This window comes from Pollicipes pollicipes, unplaced genomic scaffold (genome assembly GCF_011947565.3).
Source record: "Pollicipes pollicipes isolate AB1234 unplaced genomic scaffold, Ppol_2.1 Scaffold_4881;HRSCAF=5763_pilon_pilon_pilon, whole genome shotgun sequence".
Classification (NCBI taxonomy): domain Eukaryota; kingdom Metazoa; phylum Arthropoda; class Thecostraca; order Pollicipedomorpha; family Pollicipedidae; genus Pollicipes; species Pollicipes pollicipes.
The window spans coordinates 47,623,082-47,640,764 of NW_023596576.1; the positions used below are offsets into that span (position 1 = coordinate 47,623,082).

The 17,683-nt window shown below is 59.0% G+C and overlaps 2 protein-coding genes across 2 annotated transcripts in view; one reads left to right on the top strand and one right to left on the bottom strand.

Moving 5' to 3' along the window:
• Positions 1-2,135, bottom strand: part of mle (dosage compensation regulator mle) — an 18,856-nt gene extending 16,721 nt beyond the window's left edge. The window contains exons 1-2 of the mRNA XM_037223581.1: positions 2,104-2,135; positions 1,689-1,726 (exon numbers count right to left, since the gene is read on the bottom strand). Of these exons, the coding sequence (XP_037079476.1) occupies positions 1,689-1,726; positions 2,104-2,135 (70 nt within the window). The remainder of the gene's footprint in view (positions 1-1,688; positions 1,727-2,103) is intronic.
• Positions 2,136-3,975: 1,840 nt separating this feature from the next.
• Positions 3,976-17,683, top strand: part of LOC119100491 (ATP-dependent RNA helicase A-like) — a 44,195-nt gene continuing 30,487 nt past the window's right edge. The window contains 21 exon segments of the mRNA XM_037223582.1: positions 3,976-4,293; positions 4,712-4,878; positions 5,227-5,396; positions 5,920-6,023; positions 6,347-6,419; positions 6,670-6,809; positions 8,577-8,658; positions 9,133-9,324; positions 9,738-9,902; positions 10,464-10,652; positions 10,654-10,662; positions 11,001-11,214; positions 12,455-12,570; positions 12,977-13,100; positions 13,516-13,652; positions 13,922-14,123; positions 14,431-14,525; positions 14,830-15,163; positions 15,594-15,910; positions 17,027-17,290; positions 17,525-17,679. Of these exon segments, the coding sequence (XP_037079477.1) occupies positions 4,794-4,878; positions 5,227-5,396; positions 5,920-6,023; positions 6,347-6,419; positions 6,670-6,809; positions 8,577-8,658; positions 9,133-9,324; positions 9,738-9,902; positions 10,464-10,652; positions 10,654-10,662; positions 11,001-11,214; positions 12,455-12,570; positions 12,977-13,100; positions 13,516-13,652; positions 13,922-14,123; positions 14,431-14,525; positions 14,830-15,163; positions 15,594-15,910; positions 17,027-17,290; positions 17,525-17,679 (3,167 nt within the window). The 5' untranslated portion in view covers positions 3,976-4,293; positions 4,712-4,793.

The following is a 17,683-nucleotide window of genomic DNA, read 5'->3' on the forward strand; positions in this document are numbered from 1 at the left end:
AGGGGGGGTGTATGTAAGTGTGGCGGACTGAGGACAGTCATCCGCAAAACACACGCGTAGTGGAAGCATTTGTCGGCAGTGATGACATTTTACCCTTCTTACTCCAGAGACCCATTTCAAATTGCTTCCCGCATCCCAAAACGACTCCTGTGAAAGTATTACGGTAGTCCCTCAGTACGCTGTGCTCGTCCATTTTGGTGTTTATGATGTCACGTGATTTTCGGCCTCTCACGCACTGCCCGGGCGGCTGTTTGAGGATCGGCTGGGCTGCAGACCACCAAGTGCGAAGTCATTGGGCCAGGTGGTACTACTTTCAGGGTACCGAAATAGCACTTAATGGCATATTCATTGTTTTGACGGTCATGCTTATCTGGCTCAGGGACGTCATGAGGTAGAGACTAAACGGCCGACCAAACCTCTTGACAGCCCATGCTCCGAGCCTAGGACACCGATCGACATGAATCCTTCACCATTCGATGTCGCTTAGTCGATATTCTATCGTGTCCAGAACATGATTAACTGGGGTCAGGTCAAAGGTCACCACAAATACAAAACCTCGAAAAATAAGTTTGCAGACAACCCCATGCTCCGAGCTTGTGGGGCCGATCAGCATGAAATATTCACCAATCGTTACACCATAGTCCATATCCTATCCTTGCCAGAACATTGTGGCTTTGGGTCAGGTCAAAGATCACAAAAGAAAACAACTGCCGAAACCACCTCAAATTAGTTTGCAGACAATACCATGCTCCGAGCCTATAGAACAGCTCGGCACCAAACCTTTACCAATCGATGTATCACAGTCGATAACCTATCCTTTTCAGAACGTGGCGACCTAGGGTGGGGTCAAGAGTCACCGAAACGCCCAAAGCCTGCCTGAAATTAGTTTGCAGACAGCCCGTGGTCCGAGCCTATTGGACTGATTGACACCAAAACTTCACCCTTGGATGGAGTTTAGTGCAGCCCACTAAATTTCCAGCTTCGTATGCTTAGTTATTTGCTGAGTTACCTTGCCCTTAATGCTCAGCCCGACGCCGACGCCGCCATTTTTTGTTAAGCAGGTGTCACCCTGAGCAGTCGCTGCCGCCGTCACACCACGTTTTGCTGAGAATGAAAGGGCCCAAACGCATTGTTTGTCAACGCCGCCGTGTTAAGAGGCTGACCAGGACTTCGCGCGATGGTTCCGAGGCTGCAAATTTTATGTGCTCGCGTCGGACGTCACTTCGTGTTCCCGGAGGACCGCAACGGTTCTCTCGCTCCTAGAACGGGAAGTCCAAGAGCTAACCGGGACACTGCCAGATGCACCGGAAGCAGCTCCAGATGAGTATAGCAAATTTACTGCTAAACTGTCGTCACGTTTTGATGCTGAAGTTAATCCCACTTACGAGCGAGCCCAGCTCCATGCTCTCGGAGGGAAAACCGGAAGGAGTTTTGGGGTTTTCGTGTCCCGCCTGCGAATCCAAAAGGACCGCTGCCAGTACTTGTCCAAGCAGCGTGATGCAGTCGTGATCGAGCGCGCGGTGGCTCACTGCGCGGACAGGGAGCTCCAGAATATTGTTTTTGGGAAGGTCGGTGCTAACTTCGAGCTAAGCCCTGGAAATAGCGAAACAGGAGGAACAAGTCGTGCCCTGGTGGACGGCCTAAATTTCACCGCCCCCTCAGTTGGCTCGTCCGAGGCGAGTGTTTACCTGCTAACGCATCGCCGGGCCACATCAGCCACTCGAACCTGCGGTCAAGCCGCACCGGTCGTGCGGCCCTGAGGACCGATTCAAGCTCCCCGGGGCCCGACAGCGCCGCCGTGCTGCAGGCGCCGTATCAGGCGCCACGCCGGCGGGAACTGTCCGCCCAAGCAAGCCGGATGTTATGCTTGTCACCGAGTGGGCCATACCAGGAACGCCTGCCGAAGCAGAAACCAGCCGAGAAGTGATCGCGCAAATCAGGTCCCTGCAGATGTTCCAGCTCTTCAAGATTGCGCTCACCAGGCGGTGGAAGACTATGCCTACTGGTATCAACGCGGCGATCGACAGATCGACTCCAGCAGTCACAGATGTTTCGCTCAATGTAGCATCGGTCATGATGCAAGTAGGTACGGGCGCAAGTCACTCCATCATCAGCAGGGCGATGTTCACCAGCATGTGGGCCAACCCACCAAGCTTGGAGCCGCTGAGCTGGCCCCTGCTGACTTACACGGCGAGAGGAAGTCCCGGTAGTGGGTGTGGCCACAGTGGATGTCGTCTACCAAGGCCAGAAGGCGACGCCGTCTCTCGTCGTTGCGAACACAGAGGGACCGCCTCTACTAGGACGGGAGTGGCTACATGTGATCAAGCTGGATTGGGAGTCCCTCTTCAGCCCAGATTCCCTGTACAATCTCTCGGCGCCCGTCCCCTCGGATACCGGTGACCTGGAAGCTGCATTGCAGAAAGATCGAGCTGAGTACAGCGACCTGTTCAAACCGGACTATGGGACGCTACAATGTTCGGAAAGTCTCCACCGAGCTTGATCCGGCAGTGAAGCCGACCTTTCTGAAACATCGACCACAACCCTTCGTGCAGCTGGAGGCGATCGAAAAAGAACTCGACAAATAGGTCGCAAAAATAATCTTAGAACCCATGAAAGCATCTTACTGGGCTGCGCCAGTGGTGCCGGCGAAAAGGCAAAGGACACTCTTCGCCTCTGTGGCAGCTACGATCAAACGGTGAGTAAGGCCAGCCAGCCGGAGAAGTAGCAGCTACCCATGGTGGACAAGCTTTTCGCAGCGATGGCTGGTGGTAAGATGTGCACCAAATTCGACCTCGGCGAAGCTTTATTCCAGCTGGAACTGGACAACAAGAGTGAAGAGGCATCCACCATCAACACCCACAATGGGTTGTTTCGTCCAAACCGACTGGGATTCGGTGTTTAGAGCGCCGTTTCGATCTCCCATTGTGAGATACAGGTGTTCCTGTCGGGCATACCAAACGTGGGGATATTCCTCGATGACATCGCCGTGACTGATCCAAACCCATCCGCTCATCGAGAAAATGTTCGAGAGGGCGCCGTCTGAACTTGGCGGGCCTGAGAACCAACGAAGAAAAGTCTGCCTGGCTGGCCAAAGAGGTGAAGTACTGCGGTCTCTGCGTCTCTGCCGCCGGGGTCCACACAACGAGAAGACAATGGCTGTGCGGAATGCTCCGGAGCCAAATAACCTGCCAGGGCTGAAGGCACACCTCGGGGTGCTCCATTATTACGCTCAATTTCTGTCCGGGCTGGCTACGATAGCAGCACCGCTGTACTCATTAGAGCGGAAGGGAGCGACCTGAAACTGGGAAGGCCCTTCAGGCGTGCCACGTCCCTGAAGACAAAACAGCTTCTTGTCGTTGCTCCGACGTGCTTATTCACTACGATCCTGAAAGCCGTTAGTTCTAATAACTGACGCCAGCTCGTATGACCTAGGAGCAGACCTCAGCCATCCTGACGTTAAGAAAGGAGACTGTCCAATCGCCTACGCCAGCCAAGTCTTTGCGATGCTGTACATAAGTACAGTCAGCTCGACAAAGAGGTGCTGGGGGTGATGTTTGAAGTTGAAAAATGTCACCAATCCTTGTCGGAGGACTATTCCCGATCAGAACAGACCACAAGCCCCTGCTTGGTCTGCTGTCTGCTAACAGGGCTCTGTCTCTCGCGATGTCTCCCAGGATTCTGCGGTGGCGACTATTACTAGGTGTTGATCAGTATTTGTTAATCCTTTCCGTCGCTGGCCAGTGCATGGGCAACGCGGACAGCCTCAGCCGCCTGTCCCTGCCAGGCGTTCCTGCTAATGTTCCGGTTCCTGGTGACGTCGTAAATGTGCTGGAAGACGTGTGCCACGCGGTGGATGTGGACCACATACGTGCCAGCACCAGCCGGGATGCCGGTGCCCTCCCGCCTCCGACAGACAAAGGAGTGGTGCCCTACCACCGCCGAAAGCCGTAGCTGAGCTTGCAGGACGGCTACACTCTGTGGGGCTGCCGAGTGATGATTCAGCCGCCAGTCGGTTGTCCGGTGTCAAATGCTACACTGTCTAGTGGACTTGTGCCTCGGGGAGGAATGATGCTAAGTAGCAGGAGTATGGACTGAATGTCGTTCTACGGCTACCGCCGGCCAACTCGCCGGTGACGTCAGGGCTTGCAGAGTGCCGGTTGGGGAGGTGGAAGCCGGGGCGCGAGAGGCGCTTGCGGTCGTAGTGTTTACTTTGTTCCTGTAATAAAACGGCTGCCGACGGAGCATTGACCATATACTGGCCAGAATAGGATATCAACTATGGCGCATCAGTTGGTGAGGATTTCATGTTGATCAGCTCCACAGGCTCGCAACACAGGGTTTTCTGCAAACCTGTTTGTCTGTGTTTTTATATTTTTGGTGACGTTTGACCCGACATAAGGTCACCATGTTCTGGGAATGGTAGGTTTTAACTAAGCAGTATTGAATGGTGAAGGTTTTATGTTGATCGGTGCAAAAGGCTCGGAGCGTTGGGTTGACAACAGGTTTGGTCATCCACTTGATGCCTCCCATGCTATTCTGTGTTCTACTGACTTAGGGCCTTGCATTGATGAAGCTTGACTATGGAAGTGGTCTGGGTCCTCAGTTGCTTTTCTTTCTGTAATGTTTGGGACCACTGCATGTTTAAGGTATATGGAAGTTTGTATTGCAGCCTGTTTCTGACTAATACTGACTGTTGATCTATCTGCTGCAGGATATACCTCAAAACAAGTTTAAACTGGACCTACCTTTGTAAACAAGCACCTTGACCCACCTCATTATCTGCAATAAACAGAATGGCTGAAGGGGAAGCAAAGGCTTTCTTGTATGGGTTTTTGGGAAAGAAGAAACTGATTCCTGAATATTCAGTCAGGCAGTCTGGTAAGGCTGGGGAAGATGCATATGGAATACTGATGATGCAAGATATTGGACATATGTCCAGGCCATGTCCATGCATGTGCATGAAATTTTGTAGGATGGCCTCATGCTGGGCCTAAGTTTAAACCCTTAAAAAAATTGGTGGTTTATGATGGATCAGGCTTAAATATATTTAGAACTGATTTTCAGCTGTTTCTTGAGTGATTGTGATCTGACATCCATGCAACCCATGATGCATGCACACAACCCATGGCAAGCTGGACTCTCCATCTTTAGGGGCTCCTTTCCAATAGCAAAGCAGTCACTGGCAATAGCAGTACAAGGAGATATGTGGTGTAAATTGTTTTCCAGGGCCAAAGCACAGACAGAGGTTTCTTTGTGAGCTGAGAGTGCACAATTACACCTACACAGCAGTTGGCAATTCTACAAGCAAGAAAGATGCCCAGACAAATGCAGCAAAGGATTTTATCCAGTATCTGGTCAGAACTGGTGAAGTTAATCCCACTGAGGTTCCATCAGAGGTGAGAAGCATGGAACTGTTGTGTGTCACTGTATGTACAGTGGATGTTTTCAGTGATATGGACCCAATCTTAACCTTATTTGGACTGTCAACACATTTGGGAAGGGCTGTATGTGATGCCCTGTGTTGGTTAGTACTGTAAAATGCCAGGTCAGTTGCTGCTTTTGTATGCACAAAGTCTGAGTGTAAAGTTGCCAGCAGGGTGTGTTGTGCAGTTTCTTCCATGCTACTGTGTCATATTCAACCCCAAATGCTAGGAACAAATTTCGTGGTAGATTTAAACCCCAGGTCATTATCAAATGGGGGCCAGATTGACATTGATGGTAATGATTGACATCACAAGTGACAATTACTGAATGATGCAGTCTTTACTTCCTCACTAATGTCATGCACTCCTTGTCAGCTGTTTTTCTTATGCCAGCTTTGCACAAGAAACTATGTTGTATTCTCTGAGTGACCCTGACCTGGCACCTGTTGGCGGACGTCTGACGTGCAGCGGTCTGATGTGCAGCATTTGTTTTCAGAAGGTGGCAGGAGCGCCGGCGCCGGCGGCGACCTCGCAGCACGGGTTCGCCGCCACCCCGCTGCAGCCGGTGCCGCAGCTGCACGAGCCAGGCAATGTGTACAAGTGAGTGGATGCAATGTGTACAGGTGAGTAGGTAGCTGCCTGCTGAACCGCATACCTGCATCACGTGTGAGGGAGGTATGATCCGGTGATCCGGTACATGTCACGCGGCAGTTGCCACCGCGTTGTGTTTCGATGCGGTTTTCACGGGTCTCCAGAGGACGTCAGAGGTTGAGGTGCCAGTCAACTTGTGTGCCTTATCTTGGTCACCTGCATTTCCTTTCAAGACGTCGCTCGAAGACTGAAGTTTGGATATAGTTTGTACCTGTGGCTTCGTTTCAAAGTGTGTCATTATGCCCGTGATGCCAAGGCATTCTGTTTTGCAGGCCCATCAATTCAGCCCCAAACTCAACATATTTGGACAAGATTGCGGCCATGAACAAGAAAGAGGTTGAAGGGGTGAGTTCCATGGGGGGGGGGGGGCAAAGGCATTATCACTCATTTCGAGTTTTCCTATTGAGCAAGCATCTACATTAATACCATCTTTTGAGCGCCTCACCTTACACAAACAAATGTGACAAATCTCAAGTACATTATGCCAGTCTGGTTTCCCCTGACTCCTGCTTATAGCTAGAAGATTACCCACCCAGAGCACCTTTGACGCTCGACTGGCTCACTGCTGTGTGTTGCCACTGAGTCCTAATTTCAGCAAGAGGATGTGGACATCAATGCCAGCATCCATGGCAACTGGAGCATGGAGAATGCCAAGTCAAAGCTGCACCAGTTCCTGCAGACCAGCCGCGTCCAGGCCGACTATACGTACTCGCACGTAGGGCCCGACCACAACAAGTGAGTGGGTGGGCGGCCGGGCCGACACTGACCTCTGTCGCCAGGACCGGGCCGCTGAGCTGAGCCGCTTCGGCTGCAGTGCTCGGCGCCACCGGCAAAAACTGGCATAGATGGACCAGTATGAAGAACAGTTTTCAACTCTGATGATGCTAGTAGCTTAATTGCTACGTTTTGGTGTAGAGTGAGTGCGGTGTGTCTGATCATGCTGTTTTGTGTAGCTTCAGCAGGAGGAAGCGTGATGACAAGCACCGTGATGTATGTGCTGACCATCTCTGTGAACGGTCGCATGGTGTCACGCAACAGCCGTGATGTGTGTGCGGACCATCTCTGTGAGCGGTCACATGGTGTCACGCAGCAGCCGTGACGTGTGTGCGGACCATCTCTGTGAGCGGTCACATGGTGTCACGCAGCAGCCTTGGCCGGCTGGCCAGTGCGACCGTCGGCGCCGGAGTCGGAGGGAGTCGCCGGGGCCGGCCGGCCGGCACAGAGCCGCCGCCGCCGCCGCCGACGAGTGGGCCCGGCCTGGCCGCGCCGCTGTCGGGCGCGGCCGGGCCGGCACCCCTCGACGAGGCACCCTTCAGCTCGGCACCCGGTCGCCGCTGACCGGGCCGGGTGCCGTGCGTGTGTGTTCCAGACCCGTTGGCCGGCCGACCGGTCCCGGCGCCTCCCGCCCCGTCCCGCCCCGTCGGCGGCCACCGCCGGTGAGTCGTGCCGCGGCTCCGGGTCACTCGCTGGTCAGTTGTTGGTATGGACGCCGCGTAGTTATTGTTTTGCGGCTTAGGACGGCTTGTTTTGTGTACGTAAGTCCTGGTGTTAATTGTCAATGTGTTGATCCTGAGGTCGAAGTTTGTAAACCGGAGATTCTGGCATATCTTGATTAGAATGAAACTGTGCTTACTATTTTGTTTGTCTTTTGTGCACGACACACCAAATCGGCCAAAACCAAGTCATGTGATTACATAGATATAACGGGCACTGCGAGGGGGGAGGGGCAGGAGTCAGGAGGCAGGACCTCTCCCCGGAACCCTCCGTTGCCCCCACTCTTTGACACTAGTGACTATCATGTTGTGTTAATGGCGTGGCCCATCACATAAGCAGTCTCCACCCCTCCGAGCATTGGCAGTCGCCCATTATTTGAAAAACTGGCGACGACTCGAACATATCCATTAATATTCTAAGCGCAGCTATATCTGTAAGAGGCCATTGTGTTGAAGCGGCTCATCACAAATTCAGGAATGATCATGTTGAATTCCATGGATTCGATTGTGTGCCGGGTAGCGTGGTGTTAAAATGCAAGCGGTCTACATGAAACGTATAGGGATGGCGATCACTGCATTGCGCCTGGAACTCAGTTCTAACCGCGGGGGGTGTCACACCGCACGCGGCTGGTGACACCGCGTGGGGACCCACGGTGGTCCCGTGTCCGTCACCACGTCTCCTGGATGTGCTCTAAGTATTAAAGCTTCATACAACATGTCTGTGCCTTTAAAAGATCGGTCAACGCCACATGGCTTGACGCAACATAGATGCGCTCTCCATGCTATGGTTCATCGGCTGTAAACGGACTGATGCAGCCAGTCTTTTGTGATGTCAGTTACCGCTGCGTCATGGCCGCGTCCTATGTCCGGATTGCGTCATATGCGCGCTTTCGGGACCGGTAACAGTAAGTCTGACATTCGGATCTGTGTTTGCCATGTTCGCCTCGCTTGAGGCCATGTCGCCACCCCGTGCCGTTCGCCCCGTGCTAACCGCGGTGCCGTGTTGCAGAAGCTTTGTGGCCGAGATGGGCTTTTATGTGCGTGAGCTGAGCAGAAATATCCACGCCAGGGAGCAGGGCTCCAACAAACAGGTACGTGGCGCATTTCTTTCTAGCCATTTTCGTGCTGTTCATGACGTGCTTCCGTCTCTAGGTCGGTCTTTGACGTCACTAGTGGGCTGCTGATCGTGGCTGTAGGTCGGTCGGGACTAAAAGGACATTGTTCTAGCACCCTCGATCGCAGCCACATGTATCATCATCGCTGCTAGTGAGTGAACGGCCAAGCTACGTGCGTTGCTCGTTATGAAAACGTCAACTCGTTACACGCCGTGCAGGTGGTGAAAATATTTGTGGGCAGGAAGACGACCGGATATTTTTCTACGTTTGTTCGTCTTTGAGAAGGATTCGGTGTGATAGGTGCTTGTGCCGCGTGCGACGCCTTTGCGATGACCTTGCGACGGCCCTGTCCCCAATGGTGCCATGTCGGCTCAGCGACCGTGCCGGGAGTGGGCGGTGACGACGGAGTTACGTCACCCCTGCGAGTGACGTCTCCCCTGTCGACTCCAGGCGGCGTCCAAGGCGTGCGCTCTGTCGCTGGTCCGCCAGCTGTTCCACCTGGGCGTGATCGAGGCGTTCTCGGGCACGCTGAAGAAGGAGCGCTCGGACGAGATGCCGGCCTACCCAGTGGCACTGGCGCCCGAGCTGCAGAGCCAAGTGGACGCGGTGCTGGAGAAGCTGGACCTGAAGCTGCCGGAACTCGTGAGGGGGCGGCGCGACCCGCCAGCGATAGGAAGCTGTAGGCGTGACTTTTTAGCAAGCGTCGGGTTGGTAGCCCGACATCCGGGTATCTGAGCAAAGTTTACAGCCCGCTAGCAGCTCTCGTGAGGCGGCTGGAATACCGTTGGCGTACAATATTGCGAAATTGATGAGAAAAAATCCCCAAACTTTGGTGATGTTCCTCGGATTGTCCTGTCATGCTACTGTACCAAGCATGTCTCCGCCTGTAAATGCTTCTTCCTGAATCTTGTGCCCTTGAAAATCCTCCTGGAGCAAAGTACCAGCGTTCGCGTCAGTCTCCCCTTTCCGCACTTGTGAGATTGGCGGAAAGACCGCCGTAGTCAAGTTAGCCGCCGTGCAGCAGCGGTGACAGCCGTGCCGGCCGCCGTCCGCAGAAGCCGTCCGTCGACGAGCCGGTGTCACTGGTGAGCGACACGCGACTGGCCGACTTCCAGGCGGCCGCCCAGCCGCAGCCGGCCGGCGTCGTCTCCTGGTCGCCGCCGCAGACCAACTGGAACCCGTGGACCTCGTGCAACATCGACGAGGGTCCCCTGGCCACGGTACGTGGGGCCGCGCGCCGCCGGACGCGTCGGCTGGACCGCGGGGCAGCGGCTCGCTGACCCACCGTTGGTTGGCGTGCACAGCGCGTCGGTCGTGTGGATGAGGTCACGCGGTCTGGAGCATGGGCGCCGGACAATGGGCCCCCAGTCCTACGGCGCGTCCCCGTTGCCGGCTAACAGTCGGCTCGCACCAGCTGCTGCCCTCCGGCGGTACGTGCCGCCAGGCTGGGGCCGTGTATGTCAGTGTGCTGTCACTCTGCGGCAGTCGCTGCGAGTCGGCGCCCTGCCGGAGAAGGTCGGGCGGGGCAGTGCTATGACGGCGGCGTTCTTTTGCTGCGGCCAGGACCTGGGAGGGTGGCACAGGGTCTCAGACGCGTCTGCTCCTCGTCTGATTCTCTACCCGCTGCTGAGCTGCGTCGACTCCCTCCCGGCATGTAGGTGGCCTTCTCTGGACGGGTGTCTGACCTGATCTTCGCCTGTACCTCCCCCGGCTCTGACCTGTGCCTGACCCCGCCCCGTGACCCGCCCGTGACCCGCGTCCTGGCCCCGACCATGCGTCAGGCAACGCTGGATGCTATCTCGGAGGACCTGTGCACCAGCTACCAGGACCAGCTGAAGGAGGACGCAGCTCTGCAGCACATGGTGGAGCAGCGGCGCCAGTTGCCGGTGGCCGACTGCCGCGACCACATCCTGCAGACCATCTGCGACAACCCGGTGGTGTTGATCCGCGGCAGCACCGGCTGCGGCAAGGACCACCCAGGTCAGTCGGCCGGTCGGCCTCGCCGTGGCCGGCCCCGTGTGTGTGTGTGTGTGTGTGTGTGTGTGTGTGTGTGTGTGTGTGTGTGTGTGTGTGTGCTGCGTGCGTGCGCTGCAGAGTGCGTGCGTGCGTGCGTGCGTGGGTGCGTGCGTGCGTGCGTTGCCGTGCGTGGGTGTGAAGAGAGGGAACTTGGTGCGGGTTCAGAATCAACATACCTGTACATGTCCTCTGGTTATTCTGCCGTCCGCCGGCCTGTCCGCCCCGGCGCGTGCGCGGCGGCGGCGGCGGTAGCGCCCGTCGTCGTGGGCTGACGGCGGGCGCCCCTCCGCCGGCCGGGCCAGGTGTGCCAGTACATCCTGGACGAGCACATCCAGTCGGGCCAGGGCGGCCACTGCAACATCGTGGTGACGCAGCCGCGCCGCATCTCGGCCGTCTCGGTGGCGGACCGCATCAGCCAGGAGCGTAGCCAGCCGCTGGGCCATGCCGTCGGCTACAGCGTACGCTTCGAGTCGGTGCTGCCGCGGCCGTACGGCGCCATCCTCTTCTGCACCGTCGGTGGGTGGTGCGGCGGCGACCTGACAGCGGCCGCACCAGTCCGGCCCCTGCGCAGGCCGGCTGCCGGTCTGGTGCGGCGCAGGGCGCAGGCCGGAGGTGCCGGCCCGATTGGTGGCAGGCTCTCGCTCGATTGGTGACTGGCTTGCCCGCTGCGTGGGAATGTCAAGTGTATCAGGCATGGCCTATTTGGTTTTGCTGAATGGGCGCAAACCGACCCCGGCCGTCGGCGCGCCCTTAAGCCCCAATCATCAAGGTCGTCTTCATCGCCTGTTGGTGTAAGATTTTCCTCACCATGTCTGGCGTTCTTTCCGGGACGAGTTCGCTGAGCGTGGGTCCGTTCGTGGTCGACGTGCCCCGAGCGGTCTCACCCCTGGCCATCCCACGACTCAACTCCATATGCCCTGACCCGACGTGTCATCCGTACCTTATCCGCCAGCATCGTTCTTTTGTTTTTGTTTTTCACTTGTTTTAACACGCGCTCGGGTGGGGGGTCAAATTGACCCCCCGAAGGTTTTTTCCAGAACAGTTTCCGAACGGCGCGGCGTAGCCGCGCCAGATTTTGCATAGCTGCAGACAATTGAATAGCGGATGGTTTGACATAAAAAATCAGATGTTCCTTGTAAGGTCGCTGACCTATGGCTAATTGACCAATTGTCATTTATGGCATTTGTACAATTACATGTCAATTGTAATATGACTAGCTTGACCCCCCCCCCCCCCCCCCACCCGAGCGAATAGTATCTAGCCGGCCACCCGGGCACGTGTTAAGCCGCGCACTGCAGAGCGGAAGAGAAGCCGCGCGTCTTATTGAATAGTTGACGCACCAGAAAAACGCACAAAGGCGCTGTGCGCTCAGGCGTCTCAATATTATGTTATTAATACTGTTAGTGTTATATCAAAATCTCAGAAAAACGCGTAAAGGTGCTGTGCGCTCAAGCGGCTCAATATTGCAACCTGTAGATGCGTGAAATCCATGAAAATGTTTGAGTAAATATAAGAGTGCTTGATCTCCTGACGAGACTTCGGGCAGTTATCTGGCTGTGTGCTGCCGCGGCCAGACGCCTCGGTATGCACCCGACGTCGCCATGTTAGGAGTCAATGGCTTACCTACAGCACTCCGATAGCAGGACCTGACCCAGTCCTGACCCAGTCCTGGGGGAGGGGTGTCACCCACCGGTGCGGTCGGCGGTGCCTGATGACTGGCCGCACGGGCTGACGGGCGCACGCCGGTGGCTGACAGGGGTGCTGCTGCGCAAGCTAGAGGCCGGTCTGCGCGGCATCTCGCACGTGATCGTGGACGAGATCCACGAGCGCGACATCAACTCCGACTTCATCCTGGTGGTGCTGCGAGACATGGTGCGTGGTGCGGAGCGCTTAGTGCCGGTGTTTGGAACACTTCCCGGATACGCGCATCACGCCTGTCGTACCTGCACCGATAAACGTGTCTTCTTCAAGGAGGCTGTAGGTTCTGCAGCCATATACATATAGCGATGTACAGCCACACAGCTTTTCAGCCATGTTCGAACCCAGTTAAAAGGCTAGCCCGTAGTTATGAACGTCAAATGCCCGCAGACGTCGGCGCACCCCAACTCCCCGTAATCGTCACCACCCATCAAGAGCGCGTTGAAGTGTGACGGGAGACCCCACACTAACCGAATTTGGCGGTGGCGGGAATTTGTGCGCGCGCGGTGTGTGGCGCGCCCGTCAGCGCGGCGCCGCCGGCGGTGGTGACTGACACGGCGTGGCGCTGCCGCCAGCGCAGGTGCGCCAGTACCCCGACCTGCGGCTCATCCTGATGTCGGCCACCATCGACACCAGCCTCTTCATCGACTACTTCGGCGGCTGTCCGGTGGTGGAGGTGCCCGGCCGCGCCCACCCCGTCCAGCGTGAGCTCGCGGCGACGGCGGCGCCGGACAGGCACGCGCGCCGGCCGACCCGGTTGGGTCCTCTGTCGTGCGTCACGCTGGCGAGGGGAAGGGTGGGGGGGGGGGGGGGGCGCTGGCGTGAGTGAGCCATAGAGTCGACCGTTGGGCGGACTGACCTTGCAGTGACGAGCTGGCAGGGGTGCGTGGTGATTGCAGGGTCTGGTTTTACTCGTCGCTAAAAGTTCCAAGACCCGCTCACATTTCTCGCTCCACGTTTGCCGATCACGAGGCGTGGCCTCTCCTGCGCCAAACACGCCGCGTGCGGTGCGCGTGTGACGCCGGCCAGTGATGAGCTGGCCCGCAGTCGGCGGGGCTGGCCGCGCGCTCTCATGCGAGGGTGGCTGCTGACCGGTCTGCGCCCGGCCGCCGCCGCCAGAGTACTTCCTGGAGGACTGCGTGCAGCTGTGCCAGTTTGTGCCGACGCCCGACAACAGGAAGCGGAAGCGAGACCGTGACGATGACGACGACGAGGCCGGCGGCGGCGACGACGACGCCAACGCCAACCTGAACAAGGTCAGGCAGCGGGCACCAACTTCAGCGGAATTCTAGAACAGCCTCGATATCTACATGATTTTCGATGGATCTCCGCCGTCGGGGTGTTCAGTAATTTGAAGCGATGCTGTTCCCGCTCAGTTGGTAACGTAACCAAAAGCACAGCATGAACGAACGACAGGCTGGTGGTGTCGCGGGCGGCTTCAGTTGCCTGGCCGGCCGGGAGGGGGCGGCACCCTACCGTCGATCTGGCACGAATGGTGAGAGCCTGACCTCCCGTCCCCGGTCAGGTGGTGGACGCGAGCCGGTACGACGCGGCCACGCGGCAGACCATGGCGCAGCTGCTGGAGCGCGACACCAACTTTGAACTGATCGAGGCCCTGCTGCGCTACTGCAAGGGCACTGGCACGACCGGCGCCGTGCTCATCTTCCTGCCGGGCTGGAGCCTGATCTTCGCGCTGATGCGCCACCTCCAGCAGAGCTCGACCTTCGGTGAGCGATCCGGACGGCAGGACGTCTCGCGCCGGATGGGCGCCGGAGCCTGCGGGCGGGCCGGCATCGGGGCGGAGGGCACGCGTTCGATGTCGCGGAACGCGTCGGGAGGGCCCGCGAGTTCCGTCTCGCAGTGGCGCGACTGAAATGACGTGCGGGTAGCTGCAGCTATCGGGACCCCGTGAACGGCGGACGTCCGGGGCAGTGTCACGAGCCTGTGTCGGGGTCGGACGTGATATGTACGCCAGCTGTTGGGCGCGTGTCCGGCGCAGCCGATGCGTGACCGGCCGCCTCCGTCGGCGCGCAGGTGGTCCCGGGTACCTGGTGCTGCCGCTGCACTCCCAGCTACCGCGGGAGGACCAGCGGCGCGTGTTCGACGCCGTGCCGGAGAACGTCACCAAGGTACGGCCGGCGGTGGCCGCTGTGCCCCGGCGGCGTCGAGCGGTGGCGGACCGTGGCAGCCGGCCTCGCACCGAGTCCCAGCGTCACGGGCGGAGCGCACGGCCGCCAGGGGCCGCTGTCGGTCGGAAGGGCGGCCGACGCCGGGCCCGGAGGCGTCGTGCGCTGGTCTAGAGCGGCGCCAGAGTGTGCCGCCTTGTCCCTGACGTGGCACGTGCCGCGTGAGAGCTCCAGAGCTCACCGCGTTGACCTTGTGCGTGTGGTCTTGGCGTGAGCGGCGAGGTTGACGGGTGGCTGCCGGCCCCAGATCATCCTGTCCACCAACATCGCGGAGACGTCCATCACCATCAACGACGTGGTGTTCGTCATTGACTCGTGCAAGGCCAAGATGAAGATGTTCACGACGCACAACAACATGACCAACTACGCCACCGTTTGGGCGTCGCGCACGAACCTGGAGCAGCGGCGCGGCCGGGCCGGCCGCGTCGGGCCCGGCTTCTGCTTCCACCTGTGCAGCCGCGCCCGCTTCGAGCGCCTGGAGGAGCACATGACGCCGGAGATGTTCCGCACTCCGCTGCACGAGGTGGCGCTGACCATCAAGCTGCTGCGGCTGGGGGGCGTCGGCGACTTCCTCTCCAAGGTAAGCCGGCGGCTGCCGTGGGAAACGGCGGGACACCGCACCGCTGTCTGGCCATGTGCTTCTCTGCGAACGCGTTCGGGATTGGGGCGTCGAGCGCGTCAGCACGAGTGCCGGTGCACCTCTGGTGGCTGTGTGAGAGTCCGCGTGCTGCTGGGTTATGTGCACGTATGTGTGTGTGTGGGGGGGGGGGGGGGGCGTGCTTGCATGCGTTTGTAGATGTGTTCTGTCGTCGTCTGGGAGTGCGAGTCTCTGTTTGGAAACATGTCTCCGTGTTCGCCAGCGTGACTGCTTCCCGGCCGGGCGTGCGTACGCGTGTGAAGCGTATGCTTGGGTGCCGTCGGGGCGTCAGCGGATGTCGGGCCCAGAACTCGCGCCTCCCCTCTCCTGTCCGAGCGCCGGCCGACCTCTTGCTCCACGCGCTCTCGCCAGGCCGGTGCAGCCGCCGCCCATCGACGCCGTGATCGAGGCCGAGTGTCTGCTGCGCGAGATGCGCTGCCTGGACGCCAGCAACGAGCTGACGCCGCTGGGCCGGCTGCTGGCGCGGCTGCCGGTCGAGCCCCGCCTGGGCCGCATGCTGGTGCTGGCCTGCTGCTTCGGGCTCGGCGACGCCGCCTGCACCATCGCCGGCCAGGCGGACGGCCAGGACGTGTTCCAGTCAGGCCCCGACCAGCGCCGCGGCAACTACCACCAGCGCCGCTTCGCCGGCAACCGCTGCTCCGACCACCTGGCCGCGCTCAACGCCTTCCAGGTGACTGGGGGCGCGGCACGGGCTAGCGTCCGCCGCCGCTGCCGCCGCCGCCATGGCGTGCGTCTCAGCGCGGCGCCGACCGGCTGTTGGCCCTGGTATGCAGGACTGACCTTACGTTTTTTCATGCTTTGGGTCACGCTGTGGATTGGATTCGGGCCCAGTTTGACAGAGGAACGCGTCGGTGGGTGCGTTTTTCGTGATTGGGCTGTGATGTGCAACCGCCGACCCGGCTCCTGACCTGGCTCCTAACCCGTGAGGTGTGCTGTCCCTCTGACCCGGCTCTTGACCCGTGAGGTGTGCCGGACCCGGCTCCTAACCCGTGAGATGTGCTGTCCCTCTGACCCGGCTCCTAACCCGTGAGATGTGCTGTCCCTCCCGTCCTACCTGTGAGGTGCCGTCCCTCTGACCCGGCTCCTAACCCGTGAGATGTGTTCTCTGACCCCTCTGACCCGGCTCCTAACCCGTGAGATGTGCTGTCCCTCCGACCCGGTTCCTGACCCGTGAGGTGTGCCGTCCCTCTGACCTGGCTCCTAACCCTTGAGATGTGCTGTCCCTCTGACCCGGCTCTTGACCCGTGAGGTGTGCCGTCCCTCTGACCCGGCTCTTGACCCGTGAGATGTGCTGTCCCTCTGACCCGCTCCTGACCCATGAGGCGTGCCGTGACCCGCTCCTAACCCGTGATATGTGCTGTCCCTCTGACTCGGCTCTTGACCCGTGAGATGTGCTGTCCCTCTGACCCGGCTCGTAACGCGTGAGGTGTGCCGTGACCCGGCTCCTGACCCATGAGGTGTGCCGTCCCTCTGACCCGGCTCCTAACCCTTGAGATGTGCTGTCCCTCTGACCCGGCTCTTGACCCGTGAGGTGTGCCGTCCCTCTGACCCGGCTCCCAACCCGTGAGATGTGCCATCCCTCTGACCCGGCTCTTGACCCGTGAGTGTGCCATCCCTCTGACCCGGCTCCTAACCCTTGAGATTTGCCGTCCCTCTGTCCCGCTCTTGACCCGTGAGGTGTGCCGTGACCCGGCTCCTGATCCATGAGGTGTGCCGTCCCTCTGACCGGGCTCCCGACCCGTGAGGTGTGCCGTGACCCGGCTCCTGACCCGCTCCTGGCGCGCAGGCGTGGGAAGAGGCGCGCCAGGCGGGCGAGCAGGCCGAGATCCAGTTCTGCGACTCCAAGCTGCTCTCCATGCCGGCGCTGCGCGTCCTGTGGGAGGCTAAGAACCAGCTGAAACAGCTGCTGGTGTCGGCTGGCTTCCCGGAGGAGAGCATGCTGTCGCAGACACTCAACTGCTGGGGGCCTGACCCGGCGCTGGACGTGCTGGTGGGGCTGCTGGCCGCCGGCACCTACCCCAACGTCTGCTACCACAGGGAGCGGCGCAAGGTGAGCTGGCCAGCCGTGGCGCGCACCCCAGTGGCCGCCTCGAGCGCGTGCCACAAGCGTCAGCGGGCGAGGTCGTCAGTCCAGCTGTGGAGTGTCACTGGCGGTCGGGAGCTGCTCTCTGGCCGGTGGGATAACTCCCAGCCGGCGCGTGCCTTCGCTGGTGACAGCTGTCGCGGGCGTTACCAGCAGCAGATTGTCGACCGCTGCGACTGGTGTCCTGACGGCCTCCGGCAGGTGTTGACCATGGAGTCCAAGCTGGCGCTGGTGCACAAGGCGTCGGTGAACTACAGCAAGGTGGACATCCAGTTCCCGTCGCCGTTCTTCGTGTTCGGCGAGAAGATCCGCACGCGAGCCGTCAGCTGCAAGCAGATGACCATGGTGACGCCGCTGCAC